We start from the raw sequence: 16097 nt of genomic DNA, 5'->3' as shown, positions 1-16097 counted from the left end.
TAAGCGAAAAAGCAAGAAGGAATCTGCCTGATGTTGGCCCCCTTGGCATCTGTGTGGGGCCGCACTCAAACAAGTGCCTCGCACTGAACTTGCACTTCTGTGTAAAATCAACCCAAAAAAAGTAACAAAAAAAAAACCCAAACACATTGTGTGTCCCGGTTAATTATCAAGTAAACCGGTGAAATTAGTTGAAGAAATGCATTCATTTTCTATGAAATTCTTTTGTGTATAGCCCTCAGCGGGAAGTATTTGTCAGGCTTAGAAGGCATTTTTTTCCTGTTTGCTTCATCATGAGTGTTCTTCCTGTGTCATCTGTCGTGGAATGCGTGTTCAGCAGGGAGATGCAAAGCAGGCCCAAAAGTTGTTCTACGGGTTCATACAGAGACAGTACTGTAAGATGTGATTTGGCTTTGTCTCAACTGTGCAAGCAGGTGCAAGACAAGATGACCTGTGTGAGAGCACAACCCTCTTTGATTGTGCACTAAATCTGAAGAGGAGACCCTTTAACGCTGCAATGCACAACTTGTTCTTTTGTTTGGTAAAAAGAAAAAAAAAAAGTGTTCCGGTCAAATATTAGTTTGTCGATAACTATAAATGCAGAGACAAGTACACAGTAATGTGTAATGTTGTGGAAATACCAAGTCAGACTCCGCTACAGGTCTTTGCACCCATTAAGAAACAAATATCACTCAAAATAATAAGATAAAATATTCAAACAAAGAAAATATAATAAGGAGATCAAATGAGGACGTACTTTGAAGCAGGAGGGAATGGTGGAGGGTTGGTCAAAGACTGTCTCCGCACTTCTAAAAGTGCATATTAACACGTGACTTCATCGACCCTTTTACAATCTCTACAAAAATTCTTTGGAATGTGTTTTTTTTTTGTGTCTAGGATTTACTTCCCACCAATTATGGAAATGTTGTGCTCATTTTTTATCTACATTACACTTCCCTTCAACTGTGTTTTTTCCCTCTCTCCTCCCTTATTTTTGTCATCATCATCATCGTCATAATAATAATCATTTGTGCTGTCAAAACTGCAGGCAGAAACGAGTAAGACATGCTTTACCAGCCCGACTCCACTGGAGGGCAACCTGCACTGCAGAGTCTGTAGGCGGAATTGATTGAAGGTCAATGTGCTTCTTTTTTTCCTCCTCTCTCTCCCCCCCCCCTCTCTTTTCCGTACACGGTGTGATTACGGTTTAGGATTCCGAGCAAAAATAGGACGAGGCTACCTTTTTGAGCCACGTGGCTGCTTTCACTGGGACGACTGCATGCCGCCTCTGTTATGGCATCGTGATTGAAATTGCGGTACTTTGTTGTTGTTTTTTTTTTTTTGGAAAGCAATGATCTAAGGACTCGGTAAACATCGTTATACAATTCTATCGTTTACATAAAGAATGGCAGTACGTAGTGGGATGTGCAAAGACCTGCCCGCCTCTTGAGACGCTCCTCCATCATTCCCATCAGGCTTTGCGGCCAGTCCCGTGTCGGCGCGACATACAGTTTGCCCTTCACAAGTATTCACAGGTTAAATCACCGATACAGTATTAATGCGTTAAACACACTTCATAATGAAACATTCATATGTTATCTACACACTCAGACAAAAACCCCTCCAGCAGCGTGGGGGGCTTTATACGAGACTTCTGTATATATCGCATAAGATACTGTAGGTTCATTGATTTTCTCTCTATATATTTTACTCTCTTTTTTTATCCAAAAATAAATCGTGATTGTGTGTGTTTCGACTGTCTTGACTTGATTTCCAGTTGACAAAATGCACATCTCCTGCAGAAAATGAAAGAAAAAAACAGAGAGGGTCAGAGAGCCGAGTGTTGTTGACAGAGAAGAGGAGATATTATCCAGGAAGGAGGAAGAGCGGGGAAAAAAAAGAGAGAAAAAAAAAGGAGAGGCATGTGCATCGTTGGTTTTAAGAGGAGGCGACGGAGACGCGGAGGAGGCGTCCTTTAGAGGGACGACTCGTACTGCAGTAGTTCGTAGAGGAGCGGGCCGTCCCTGTACCTGATGCCCACCGCCGTGGGGCTGATGTACTGCAGCACGTTTATGGTCCGACGCAGGCGCCTGTCCACAAAGTGGGCGTCCCAGGCCGGGTAGCGTTTCCTGGGCATGTCTATCTTGATGAAGGGGCCCTCGGCTTGGATGGGCCTGCCGGCCGCGTCCACGGGCTCCGTGGAGCGCACCTGGAAAACCGGCAGGCACGTGTCTGCGGCCACCTCGTCCGACTCGGCGTACTCGCCCGTCACACCCCTGGTGGGCGTGGCCTGAGAGCCTCGGGGCCCCGGGGTGGGCGCCATGGGCTCGGCCTCGGGGGGCAGGGGGAGGCCCCAGAGCAGCTCGGCGCAGCAGGAGCTGGCCAGCACCCTCAGCCGGGGGCCCATGGGGTGCAGGACGCCGTAGTAGAGAACCATGCAGGCCACGCCCGAGGCGAAGCACAGGAAGACGCCGCAGAGGGCGAGCGAGGCGTAGGCATCGGTGGTGGCCGGGTCGCGGTACGCGTACCACAGCGTGCTGAGGACGGCGTTCTCCAGCAGCACCACCGCGTAGTAGGCCACCATGCGGTAGCGCGTGCGCCCCTCGCGCACGTTGAGCCAGCAGAAGACGTAGACCACGCCCACCACCATGTTGAACAGCACCTCCTCCCACTTGGACATGCAGAAGTCGGTGCCGCCGTGGACCACCCAGAAGGCCATGGCGCACCAGTGGAGCACCACGAAAATGCCGAAGTAGATGTGGAACACGGAGGCGAAGAGGGCGAGCGAGAGCACGCGGGAGGAGATGGTGAAGAGGCGCCAGCACAGGTGCACCAGGGCGCCGCGGTAGCTCATGCTCTTCTTGTCGTCGCGCGAGTCGCGCAGGAGCTTGTGGTAGGAGGCGAGCACCCAGGCCAGCGACAGGAGGGAGGACAGAGCCGAGAAGCCTGCGGAGGGGAGAGCGGAGGAGGCAGGTGAGGAGGAAATTCCCTACAATGATGCTTTGAGCTTTTTTTTTTAAGCTTAAATTTAAAGTTTCAAACCAAAGAATGAAGTTTGTTTGCCGTGCTCAAATGCCTTTCTTTTATTGAAAGCAATCCGTCACGTCATTTTAAAAAAAACTCGGCCCTCGGTCAGTCTGCGAACAGACTCCACCGAGCAAACCAATTAAGTTTCCGCGGGACTGCGACTGCGACAGCACGGCCACGTCGGAGTCGAAGCAGAAGAGACCCAGCCGCATGAAAAATGATGGAGGATTATCTGCTGAGCGGTGCCACGGTGCTGCCCAAGCAAATGTATTGATGGCCTTTCTGTAGATGTCCCGACAGGGGGGAGGGTATCGCGCGTTATGATTGAATTCCCCCCTTCTTCGCATGAGGAACTGCTTAGGAGCATCTTAATTAACCGAAGGAGTAAATAAGTAAGTAAATAAATTAAGAAAAAAACCAAGTAACTATTTTGAATGAATAAATAAATAGCTTTGAGACCTATCATGAAGGCATTGCAGCCAATGTGATACAGTGGAAGCGACAGTGAAATGAGCTCCCTTACACTGCAGCCACTCGGCCCTGTTGCTCTGGATCATGATGCAGAGCTGCAGCACCAGCTGGGGGGCACTCTCCAAGAAGGTCTCCAGCAGCCGCAGCATGTTGACGTCGGCGTACTCGTACATCATGGCCCAGTAGAAGCGCCGCTGGTTCTCCTTCTGCCGGTGGCTTTGAATGCCCAGGTACATGGTGCGGATGTACCTGCGTGGAGAGAGGAAGGGGCGGAGCCTGCTGTAAAAAAATGGCACAGATGTCTGACGGGTCTCGAAATTTTTTTAGAATGATTAATTTCTTTGAATTTCGTACCAACAGAGTATCTTAAACGATGTGAAGAGAACAGAGGATGCATCAGAACGCTTTCATAGTCAAGAACGAATTTCACTTTCAGTACATGGTGGAATTCCCAACTGTACTTAAGAAGTTCTGTTCACAAATACTCCCTGCACAATTTCCCAACATTTTGCAAATCATGTTAATTTACGGAATCCAACACTAGAACTGCTGATTGGTGTGCGTCTTTGCCCCTGGCAACACTAGAGGGCATACTTAGCTAGACTTTATAAATCCACAAACATCTACCAGGCATAGGCTGTCAAATATTGTGTGTGTGCGTTTATTTTTCCCATCATGAACTGAATGTGAGTGTTTAACACCAAGTATTATGAAGACAAAAACCACAACCACAACAAAAGAACATTAAAGTCGTTAGGAACCAGAGGAAACAAGAGGCCCCCAAATAATGTTGAAATAATAAATAATAATTACCAGTCCCTGGATGTCAAGTGTTTGAATTTCCGCGCAGCTTCTTAGTGTTCACAGTGTTAAGACGCTAATTGCGGTGCGACTACGCCGCTGCTTTCAAAAGCATCATTCAGGCCTTCCATTGGCCTTTGGATGTGCTTATTAGGGAGGCCTCTTGTAAGCAAAGCAATTACCATTCCCTTTAATGCACCTCATGACCCATTTTGTCAGCTGCTGCACTGTGGCTACTTCCCTATGAATGGCGGCAGCGGCGGCGGTTTCACGCTGGTGAAATTGGATGGCGAGGGTTGGCTGTAGAGCTCAGGAAGGGGAGGGGTGGCTAATTAAATGAGCCTCCTATCGCAATCAAAGCTCAGCTCCATTTTTTTTTTTAAGGACAAGACACTGGGAGTCATCAAAAAATGCAGAGGGGAAAAAAAAAAAAAGTAATATGCTCAGAGCTATAATATTGCCAATTAAGATTGTAATCATCTTAAAGAGCAGGTTCTGAGACAGAGCACTGCAGCTGAAACAATGACCAGGGTGGATTTCTTCATCATCCCAGCGTGTTGGATGGCAACATCACAACACACACTCGGGACTGCAACAAAAGACGAAACAGACAACAGACAACGGCCGGTTAATTTTGCCCCTTTGTAACCGAAACCCAACTTGAAGCTCCGCAAACAGTGAAACCCAAGTGTGGCTGCGGGAGCAAACCGCCTGAAACCGCTGCGACAGCTCGAGTGCTTTTTGTACTTCAGCCGTGGCTGCGGGGCCTCTTACCCGCCTGCCCGGGCTGGCTGGCTGGCCGAGCTGGGCCAAATAAATCCAGCACTTGATGCGAAAGGCAGTGGAGCGAGGCCAATGTGGTGTTGCAAGGACAGAAATAGACTAGACAGTGGCACTCTGAGACAAATTGAGAGGCCACGGATCTAAACTCAGCTCCTCCAGTTCGAACTTGACTCGAATCGCCGCGACAAACAATTGTTTGCAACAACTGACTTTCTTCGGGAGCTCAATACCGCGCCAGGATGGAACGGCTAGAGTTGCCAAATGTCCCTGAAAATACAGAGTTGTCCCGTATTTGACAGTGTAATGGTGCGTCCCGTTTTGAAACGATACGGGATGGTGTTTGTCCCGTGAGCCGTCCTTTATTTTCCTGCATGAAAGTTGGCAACGCTAGCAACGGCCGATGACAACACAGAGACGCAACTGACTCACAAATCTGTGAATTCTTGTGTAGGTATGTAGGTATGTAATGTGTTGTCCAGTACGTGGTACTGTTTCAGACAGATCCCCAGTCCAGTCCAGACAGACTGGACTGGACTGGGGATCTATGCTGCTGGTGGTGGTCTTCCAAGTTCGGACTAGGTTCCAACATGCATAAAAGTTTCTTTTTTGGAGGGGGGGGATCAACGGCTCTGGGCTGTAGGAGACACCATTATATCCAGAGGTAGAGGCTGGCATTCCGTGACATTTTCAGTTGTGCCGCTAAATGTCAGATGGAACAAGACAAACCTTCTCCCGCACTAATGACACGCCATGCAGAGCGGCTCGGCCTCTTTGTCTCCATCCCCAACAATTTCCATTAGTCTACGTGTTCCGCTGATTCGTCCCGCTGCTCTGCCGCGGCTCGGAAACGGTGATCTTCACGGCCTCGGCGGCGCTGGCTGCCGGACGCTCGTGACTCGGCGCGGCCGTGCAAAGGCTTAGCACGGGTACGATGGCACGAGCTACAGTCGCATTTTGCAAGAATTTGCTGCAGCTGCTGGGCCGGTTTTGCATGACTTATAGTAGAATATGACGGGATAAGGTATAAGCTGGTACCAAGAATTACACAGGGAATAATGTCTGGGATCAGTGAAAGTCCTTGAACAACGTTCCTTCATCCTTGAGGAGCTACATGATGAGAAATCTGTGGTGACGCAACACCGGAACCAGCAATAAGTGATTTTTCAAATCACTTATTGTGAAATGAAGTCATTGTTTTTAGAAAAGGCACCAAAAAAATAGTTCCAAAGCAAAGAGCAGTCATGATAATGTAGCTGTAGCTCTATTGTCTTATCAATTCTACAGCACGCAACTCCTCATGAAAATATAAATAATAACATCAACAATTAATAATGATAACAATAACAGCACTAACAATCCAAACCGCAAGATACTGAGTCACAGCAACCTAAATGCTCTCCTCACTGCACACCTCCCCTGCGTCTCTGCTATTAGTTCCTGCTCCCTTGGTTTCATCCTGAACAGTTGAAGACTGGGTTTTCACGGCTGTCAGGAAAATCTGAACTCACTTCATCACATCTCACACACACACACACACACACACACACACACACACACACACACACCCTGGCTCCAAGAAAGAAGGCCTCCTCCACAAGCACCTCACACGAATTCCGCAATTGCGCTCCAATACTGTTAACACTCCCACTGCGCCCTCTCCCCCCAACTTTTTTTTTTCTTTTCTTTTTTTTCCGGTAGTAGTAACACGAAGGGGCCCTCCAAAAAACAAGCACGTGCACGTGGGCGCGCGTGTCAGCACGGTGGCTCATGCGGCGGGATTTCCGATCCCTTCCGGACTCATTTGTCAGAGGGAGTCTCTCCTCTCCTCTCCTCCTCCTCTCTTCTCCTCTGCACCCTCCCATCCCCTCCCATCACTCACCCTCTCAGCTCCATAGCTCCTCTACAGGGCTCCTCATGAATTATTTGCGGCCAGATCATAGCATTTGCTCACGGCTCGTTGGGCGTTGGGCACGCAGAGACACACGCGGCCCGTCAGCGGGCCTTCCAGGCGCACATTTCTTCCCCCACATCACAATCTGAGTCGAGACACAACAAACTCCAAGAGCATGCAGGCACACACCGGTAAACATGGACGGGAGACGCCTAAGGACGAGCATCAACTTGCGATGAATGAATATAGCAAAAATAGTAAAGAAGAGATGGTGTTCAGCAGCCTGACGGCTATAAAGGTGTGAAGGACATGGTTTAGTGCATCGGCCTGGAGACAATATGGTGAGATTTTCCGGACGGGGCAACGATGACTAAGAAACGGAAAATTTCTCATCGGCGGCCTAATTAATTGGCTGCCTCGGCCTCGTTGTTCCTCCTCCTCCCTCCTTCCTGAAGTCGTTGACCAGTGAGTCACCTACAGTCGCCCTTCTGCGAGAGGGCCTGGAGGGGCGGCTGGAGGGATCACACACACACACACACACACACACACACACACACACACACACACACACACACGCACCTTGTTGCTTTGCATCTGTCTAGCAGCCGCACTCGTGGGAAAAGCTCAGCTGCTCAGCTGCTCAGGCCGCATTCACATCTTGTCATGAGATGATTCACAAGACCATCACTAACATCTCACCTTTAGCAGGTGAACACAAGGCACACAAACACATTGGCGGCCAGGGGATTTGTGTGTGTGTGTGTGTGTGTGTGCACGCTTGTGAGGTGGAGCCGATGCCTGCGGCGATGAGTCATCCCCTTAGTCATATAGCGGCGCCGCTTGATTCTTAGTGAGGTTTGAACCTCCTTCGTCTCCTCCCCGCCGCTGGGAATATTCACTCTTCTGTCTCCGACGACAAACCTGAACGAGGGCAACCCAAATCACCACCGCTTTCCCGTCTGGCTCTACTGTAATATGCCTGTTGTGCATCCGTTTATTTCCACATCTGTTTTGCACGCATGTTTCAGGTCTTGCTTGGTCGTGCAACGAAAAGCTGCTATAATCGGGACACTCACTACTCTGAGCCTCGGTCCTGAGTCACACATGTGAGTGTAGAATTCCCCCAGATCAGCTTCTTCACTGACAGGTAATCGTCAGGAAGCAAAGATGCGGTTCGATTTATATCATTCTATTTTCCAGACAAAGGTTTTTCTCCTCTCTTTTTGAAGAAAAGAAAGATGGATATAAATCCATCTGAAAACCAAAGACATAATGAACACAACTGATCGATCAAAGATGCAATCATTTATTTGCCGACGTCTTCCGTCACAAACGCGACACCTGCTGGCCTCGATTGGAACGGCGCCTTGATTAGCGCGAGCGTAGAAACTTGTGCTTAAGAACGACCGTTTCACGCTGAAGTGGTTGCGGTGAAACTGTTGTTCACGTCTAACGGAGAGCTTGTTTATGGCGGCCGCTTCTCAGGATTAGCCGAGTCTGCAAAGCTCCTTTATTTCCTCAACCAGCTGCTCCATCGGCTTGTTAAATAAACCAAACCTCACGCCTGACTTGGCGGGCTTGTAATCGGCGCTAATAAAAGCCCATTAGATGCTGTAAGATAAGAATGACGCGTGTTAAAATCCTCCTTTGAGTGCTCCTGGACCTTGAAAGGGTTCATCTAGTTCACCACGTCTGTCTCTTGAGTTTAAAGTCGCAGCTACGCTTTGCCGTCGACGACGTCTTCTCTCCGCCACCTTGGCAGCAAAAGCGCACGGACGGCTGCGAGGAGTCTCTGCGAGCTTTAAAGGGCCGCGACAAAAAGTTTCGACCTTCCACACTGAATAAAATGCGGCTACTTCGTCAGGCGCCAACACTCGCTGCTAAAAGGAAAACTGTTGTCGCGCAAAAAAAAGTCTTCAACCCGACGCCGGAGCAACTCTGCAACAGGAAGTCAACGCCTCGCTGCCGGCACGGCAAGGGGATTGTTGCATTTTTCCTGAAACACTTTTTGTGGCTAAATCTGGCTGAATGGGCTTCCCTGTCAGCCGTGCGCCTTGATCCTGCATCAGATACTACTTTATCCTCCAGGCGGTGATGATCTGCGCCGGATGAAAGGCCCCCTGAGTTGAGATCTCAGTCCCACAGGCGGGTAAGATGGCAGGATAAACTCTCTCTCTCACACACACACACACACACACGTGCAAACACGGTGGCGTGCCACCGGAGTCTTGAGGCGATTTTTTTTTTTTTTCCTTTTGTGGGAGGCAGCGAGAATTTTTTTTTCCCAGAGGCTTGTTGTTCAGCGCCATGTCGGCCGAGGAGCAGCTGCTCACCGGCATTCCGGGCGGTTATCTGCGAGATGTTTCTGTGCTTTTTCCGAAAAGGTCACAACCATCAGAGAGAGCGTTCCCGGTTAAATGGTGGTGAAGACGCCCCGGCCATTAAACCAAACTGAACATCCGCTGTAAGAAACAGTCGTCTTTAGTGTTATGACCTTTCACTAAAAAGGCTCATTAAAAGGTGAGCCTGTGGGTTTTTCCACAAAAGAAGACAATGAGGTGGCTGGCCGCTCAAAAAAAATACTCGTTTTTCAGATAGAATATTTTTTTTTTTATCCGTCAGGGTCTGAAAGAAAGGAAGGAAAGAGAATGAAAGATGGAGCGGCCAGATTGTAAACTCGGCATGACGCCCTCAGACCAATGTAAACCATCGCACAGCCCGGCGACTACGATCACATGAAAACTAGTGATGAATTAGTTTTACACATCACTCGACAAAAAAAATAACCTTGGCAACACAGCAAGTCACATTGGCCTATTTTTCATTTGTTCTCAAAAAGCATCCTTGTTCGTCCTTTTCCTCAACCCGCGCACAAACATTGACCCCCAACACACACACACAAACACACACAGGGGCTCTTATACACTTTGCTCTTCACCTTTTTCCTTTTCCACAGCAGCGGGTCGTTTGTCACCATTAGCAACAGTCCACAGGTGGAGGCGCATCTCGTCGCGCCACCGTCACGTGACTCTAGCGCCGAAAAGCCCTCGAGCGGGTGGAGGGCAGAGAGGAAGGAGGACGTGGGATGGAGGAACGAGGAAGGGGCAAAGGAAAGGACGTTGGAAGGAGGGAACACGTCGTGTTTCTGGTTGGACGGCAGTCGGCGTTTCGAGGGATAATTTGACCCGTCCTCACATACTGTATAGCGGACCAGAGCGCGATAAGAAGGATCTGAAGGTTCAGATTGGGCCTCGGAGTCGACTGAAGGCTCCAGACTGATAGTTGCGGCTGTGATCAGCGCCGGCGCCCCGCACAGTATCCAGCTGAGTGATCGCACAAAGGGCAGACTTAATTAAGAGATTGATTTTCTTCTTTTTTTTTCGTGAGTCAAATTTGAAACGACACAGTACAACACTGATTAAGAAGGCATGCACACACACACACACACACACACACACATGTGCACGCACACAGGCACATGGAGGCACGCACGCGCACACACAGTGCTGGCTGTAGTAAAATTAGCAGCACGCTCACCTTTTGAAGGAATAGTCGACCAAAAATTTGAAATCCCACCCATTCACTACCCACCGCTGGGCTCTGTTGACATTTTCCGGCCCACACAACCGTCCCCGCAGTCTGACAAGAGGGCAGAAGCAGCCAAGAAGAAAAAAAATACTGTGTGTGCACTGCTCACGTGGTGACGGCCAGGCTTCTTGGAAGACTCAGCAGTCCAGTTGTAGTGAAACTGCAACATCAACTGCCAGTGTTCAGCCAAATGACCCACTGTGGCCTCCTGGCCGGCAGCCTCTTTTGCACAAGCTGCAGTGGGTTTGTAGCCAGTAAACTAACTTGTTTTTATCTCCAATAATTCTGGGTATTTTGTTTGGACACATAGTGCATAGTACTGGAACTGTAGGAATCGCACCAGCACCTCCATTGACCTGTGAAAATCGATGAAATTTCAATTTTGGGTTTACCATTTGTCCAAAAGTTCTTTTACTGAAGACACCCTAAAAATCAGTTTATTTCATAGGTCTACCATCACATTACCATCACAACCCCAACATCACTGTACGACATGAAAACATGCCGGACCACAAGCTTTTTTTAAAAAATTTTTTTTTTAAAGGTCATGTTTGTCGCCTGCGCCGATGTTTCTAAATTACTCTCTAGAACACACACGCACACGCGCACACACACACACACACACGTTCATCACAAGGCAAAGAAAAAAATGGAATAAATCTCCGTCAAAAATGTTCACCCGGGGCACATTGGCACAAACACGCACGCGGGCGCTTTAAATGGAAAATGACTTCTTCCGCCGCAGCAGACGGAAAATTTCACAAAAAAAGAGCGGCGATATTAGGAGCGACAGTTATCACAGTAACAGCAATTTGTTACTCGGCGGCCGTCTGCTATCTTTAAAGGCTTTCTGCAGAGAGAAAAACCCTGCCAGCCAGCCAGCCAGCCAGCCAGCCAGCCAGCCGGCCGTGAATCCTCTCCCTCTCCTCCTGGCTGCAGTCTGTCTATCACTCTCATCTCCACGCCCCCCTCCGGCGCCAGGCCTTTTTTTTTTTCTAACCCCCCCGTTTTCCTTTTTTTTGGTGGCTGCTCTTCAGCGAGTGGAAGGGCCAGATTATGTAGGGATTAAGAAAGGGGGGGGAATAAAAGGCTTGACCCAGTTGCTTTTCAGCAAGTGCAAAAAAAACAAAAAACAGCCAGGGTTGCCGTCGGACTCTGTCAGAGAGGCTGACTGGCTGGCTGGCTGGCTGGCTGGCTGGCTGGCTGGCTGGCTGGCACCCAGTTCAGTGTCAGCACTTCAGCTGTTCTTGCTGCGAGACCCTTGGAACTCATGTTTATTGCTCTTAAGACTGTAATTAGCCAGGCTGGCTTATGTTGTTTAAAGCCCTGCCTCGACTCCTTGGCCATCGGAAGTTCTCTGCGTGTGTGTCTGTGTGTGTGTGTGTGTGTGTGTGTGTGTGTGTGTCGCTCTCCTCCACCCCTCCCCTGGCAGTATACATAAAACAATTCACATACAATTTACATCTTTTTAATGGGTTTTTTGTTTTGTTTTACCATTTCTAGCTCCATTTGAACTAAAAGGTTGCTGGTTGGTAGGATTTGCACACATGCATTTTCTTTTTCTTCCTCCATTGAAGATAAGACAAGGGTGGAGGTGAGACCCAAGTCAGCATGTGAGGAGGGATGGATGGATGGATGGATGGATGGATGGATGGAATGATGGAGGCGGTGAGGCGGCGGTGGTGACAGCGAGGAAGCAGGTGAGAGACGGCGGGAAAAGCGGCGAGACAAAGGCGGGGAAGGGGAGTGAGGGGAGTGAGGGAGAGTCGGGCGGGCGGAGGTGGGAGTGAGACAGAATGAGACCCGGGAGGTAAACTAATCACTGAGCACGCAATGCAATTTTCTGGCTCTGTGCCTCCAACTCCAACACTCCAGCGTGCGCACACCTTCCTCCCCGCGTTCCCCTCGCATGCTCCGCACGCTCGTGCACGCACACGCAGGCGCGCGGGCGCACGCACACACGCACACACGCACAGCCGTCTAGGCGGCTCTCTTTACTATTCCGCTCACACACGCCGTCTCCTGCTCCTCTATCTATCAGGCCGTACCATTTTCATCCGCATCCGCACTCCTCCACCCCTCCCCTCGTCTCACTCTTAGTACCGCCCAGCAAATCCCCTCCGGCTCCCCTCTCACACACACACACACACCCACACACAAAAAAAATGGATTGAGCCACTTGGGCCAACAGTGTTTTATTAGAGAAAAAAATCCCCCACACAAAACATACATACACACACACACAGACACACACATAAATAAATGAATAAATAAATAAAAAGAAGAAGGATTTATCGTCTTTAAATGAGGGGGCTTTAGTCTACGTCTCGTGTGCTCCTGTGCAGCAGGATGAATTATGGGAAAAGGCCCATCGACAAAAAAAAAAGCAAAGTGTCTGCATGCGTCTGTGCGGCAGCGGCGCGTCTTCCTCCCCGAGGCGAAGGCAATTAGGAAACGTTTGAGTGGCAAAGGTTTAAAAGTCTGCACGCCATCTCTCTCTCTCTCTCTCTCTCTCTCTCTCTCTCTCTCTCTCTCTCTGTCTCTCTCTGTCTCTCTCTCTCACTCCCTCTGTCTCTCTCCCTCCCTCTCTCTCTGCTGATTGGCTTTCTTCTCCTTCTTCTTTCTTCCCTTGCAGCTCCCTGATGCTGCTGATGATAGATGTTTGCTCCAAACATGCAAATAAAGCAGGCGGCTCTCAAGAACACAAGCAAGCTCCCGCGCTTATGAGCCCGTGCACGAGGACACACGCACACACACACACACACGCATGCACGTTTGACGATGATCAAGCCATCTATTGATATATTAATCTCCTTGTTGGGGGAATCCAGCCACGTCTGTGGGAGAAAAAAAAAATATGCAGGGAGCTCGCAGACGCAGCAGCCATCTCCAAAACCAGGATGAAAAAAAGAACAGAAAACGTCCCATTTTCCAAGGCGCCGCTGCTGGAGAGGAAGATTAGTCACACAAAGTGCTACAAAAAAAAAAGGCAGGAGAGGAATGAAGGTTGGACGGGATGTGCGAGCAGAAAGCTGGGCCAGTACATTATCGACACGCGGCGGCGCCTGTCACCTCATCTATCACGGGTGCCGCCGCCGCCACTTGGCTGGAATAAAGAGAAGCTGTTTTTCATCTGAGCGCACGCCGGCACGTTGTCTCTGACGCACGAGGGCATTTAAACTGCAATCAGTGTCATTGCAGCGACGGTGCAGCTCTCTCTCTGATACGCGCGCGCACATACACACGAAGCCCTGACTGCGCACTCTGACATCATATTCTTCCGACAGGGTTCACATCATGAGAAGGCATCGCCCCGGGGCATCCCGCTGTGACCTGGGGCGGTGTTGGTGGTGGAGGGTGTGTGTGTGTGTGTGTGTGTGTGTGTGTGTGTGTGTGTGTGTGTGGTGGTGGTGGGGGGGGCGGCGCTGACACGAAGCGTATGTGTGAGTCCTCGCCGTCAGTGTGTGACAGGCCCGTTGAGCACAACCTGTTGTGACAGATCACAATATCAGGCCCGCCAGGCAGAGCGAGAGAAAAGCTGTGTGACAGACAGACAGACAGACAGACAGACAGACAGACAGGATTAAATGGCCTGACGGCGGCACTCATCCTGCGTGGCTGTGCGCGGACACGCCGAGGTCAAGGAGCGCAGGTGGTCTGCGCACAGCTGAGGCGGAAGTCCGGCAAGAGGAGCAGATCTCCTGCTTGTTTGTTTTTTTTGGGTTTTTTTTACCTCCAGCGGGTGAAAGAGGCTTTTCTGGAAGATGGAGTGTAGCGGGGGAGAGAGACAGGAAGGGGGTTTGGATTGAGGGGGGGGGCGGACCAGATCGATTGAGTCATCCCGGGAAGCCTTCCCCAACGCAATTGGCTGTTTGAGGAGACGCAGAGCTCCCCTGCGCGGCAACGCTTGTCATATCAATAAAAGGAGTGTCTGTAGGATCGCGGCTGTATCCTCTGATCTGCGCCTCGGGGTGAAGGGGGGTTGGGTGGTTTGGTGGGGGGTGTCGGGGCTCTGATCTGCGACGAGACACGCACAGCAGTGTTAAGAAGGAAACAGTAGTAGGCGCCGTTGCCGGCGACACGGCAACAGAGCGGGAGGCTTCAGCCGAAGAGCAGATGAAAGTCGGCACGGTGATTCTTGGTTATTTTTCTTCTTTCAAATAACTGAATTACACGGAACCCGTTGAGCTGTAGTATAAAAGTCAAGAGCAGACTGCAGAGCAGGGGAGGGAAATAAAGCATAACACCACATCTGCAGATACTGTCGCGGCTGAATTAAACCTTTCTGGCAGCACAAAGGAGAAAATTCCGCAGATTTAGGAGGCAGAAACCTGTCTATCAGCTGGAGTAATGATGCTCACTGAGTGCGGTTTTATTCAGTTATTTTATTTTGGTAACTGGAATAGGAAGAGCAGAGTGGCTCTGGGGTAGAAAAGGGGACCAGACCAACAGACCCGGGAGCATCAGGGGGAACCAGCGCTGGTCAGCCAGTGGTTTGCTTCTGCTTCCACTTTGATCTGAGGCCAATTAGTGGTGAGGGGACGACTTAAAAGAGACATCGTTGGTGGGAAAAGCCAAAACCTGTTTATTTCCCTGCCTCATGCCAAGCAGAGAAAGAGAGAGAGAGCCTGACTTCTGTATCTGCCGGCCACTTAACTAATACCAGCTTTTAATTGCACACACACACATTCATATATCATATAAAGGTAACTCTGCCAATAGTTACCAATAAAAAGTCAATAAAAAGTCAGACAAAAAGATTAATTACATTTTTTTCTTGCCACAGTTTAGTTTTTTTTTTTAAAAAACAGCCCTTTGTGATGTCACTTAAGCAAGTCACACCTCTCCGAGGTTAATGACAACACCCCCCGCCCCTCCGTCAGGCGTTTGTTCCAACTGCTGCATCGTTTCAGTTCCCTTCGAAACGTGACTGCAGGAAGCCCAGCATTTTCCAGCAGGACGCTGAAAACAGCGGGCTAAGTACGCGCTTCTCCTCTGGGAAATCAATCTTGTGAGAGTGCAGCAAGAGTGAGGGAGCACTTCACAAACGTGGGAATGGGAGGGGCTTGAGCAGGAAGTGGATATTGCCAAATAGCCATAAAATGTTTGATTTAGGCAAACAAACGTGAAATGACTTCCTGTTTTTTGATGCTGTATTTTTTCATTCTTTCTTCTTCTTTTCTTTTTAATCGAGCATCCATGACCACGCCATGGGACAGTTCAGTCGAGCCGAGTCAAAACGTTTTTCGCCACTGGTCTCAGACGTGCGCGTCGTCATTTCGGATCACCTTGGAGGCCTCGGAAACCAGCGCGGAGCCGCGCTCGTCTCCCGGACCGACTCCTGATGCGATGCGACAGAGTAAAAGACAGGTCGGCCATTACTGCTGTACAGCACTTAAAGTTCACCGAGTGCGAGCGAGGGAGAGTGGAGGAGGAGGAGGACGGAGAGCTGGAGGAGGCGGAGGACGGAGGGTCGGCGGGATGAGGGGAGCGATGAGGCTGTGTGGGTGTGTGTGTGCCTGTGTGTGTGTGGGCTGAG

At 49.8% G+C, this 16097-nt stretch overlaps 1 protein-coding gene across 1 annotated transcript in view; it reads right to left on the bottom strand.

The window, feature by feature from the left end:
* Positions 1-314: 314 nt before the first annotated feature.
* Positions 315-16097, bottom strand: part of xkr6b (XK, Kell blood group complex subunit-related family, member 6b) — a 39349-nt gene continuing 23566 nt past the window's right edge. The window contains exons 2-3 of the mRNA XM_076044683.1: positions 3548-3744; positions 315-2943 (exon numbers count right to left, since the gene is read on the bottom strand). Of these exons, the coding sequence (XP_075900798.1) occupies positions 1973-2943; positions 3548-3744 (1168 nt within the window). The 3' untranslated portion in view covers positions 315-1972. The remainder of the gene's footprint in view (positions 2944-3547; positions 3745-16097) is intronic.

Source organism: Nelusetta ayraudi, unplaced genomic scaffold (assembly GCF_046127955.1).
Source record: "Nelusetta ayraudi isolate G7.1 ecotype Tasmania unplaced genomic scaffold, CSIRO-AGI_Nayr_v1 ptg000082l, whole genome shotgun sequence".
NCBI lineage: Eukaryota > Metazoa > Chordata > Actinopteri > Tetraodontiformes > Monacanthidae > Nelusetta > Nelusetta ayraudi.
Note: the sequence above shows the minus strand (reverse complement) of the source record. Positions and strands in the feature narration are given on the sequence as shown.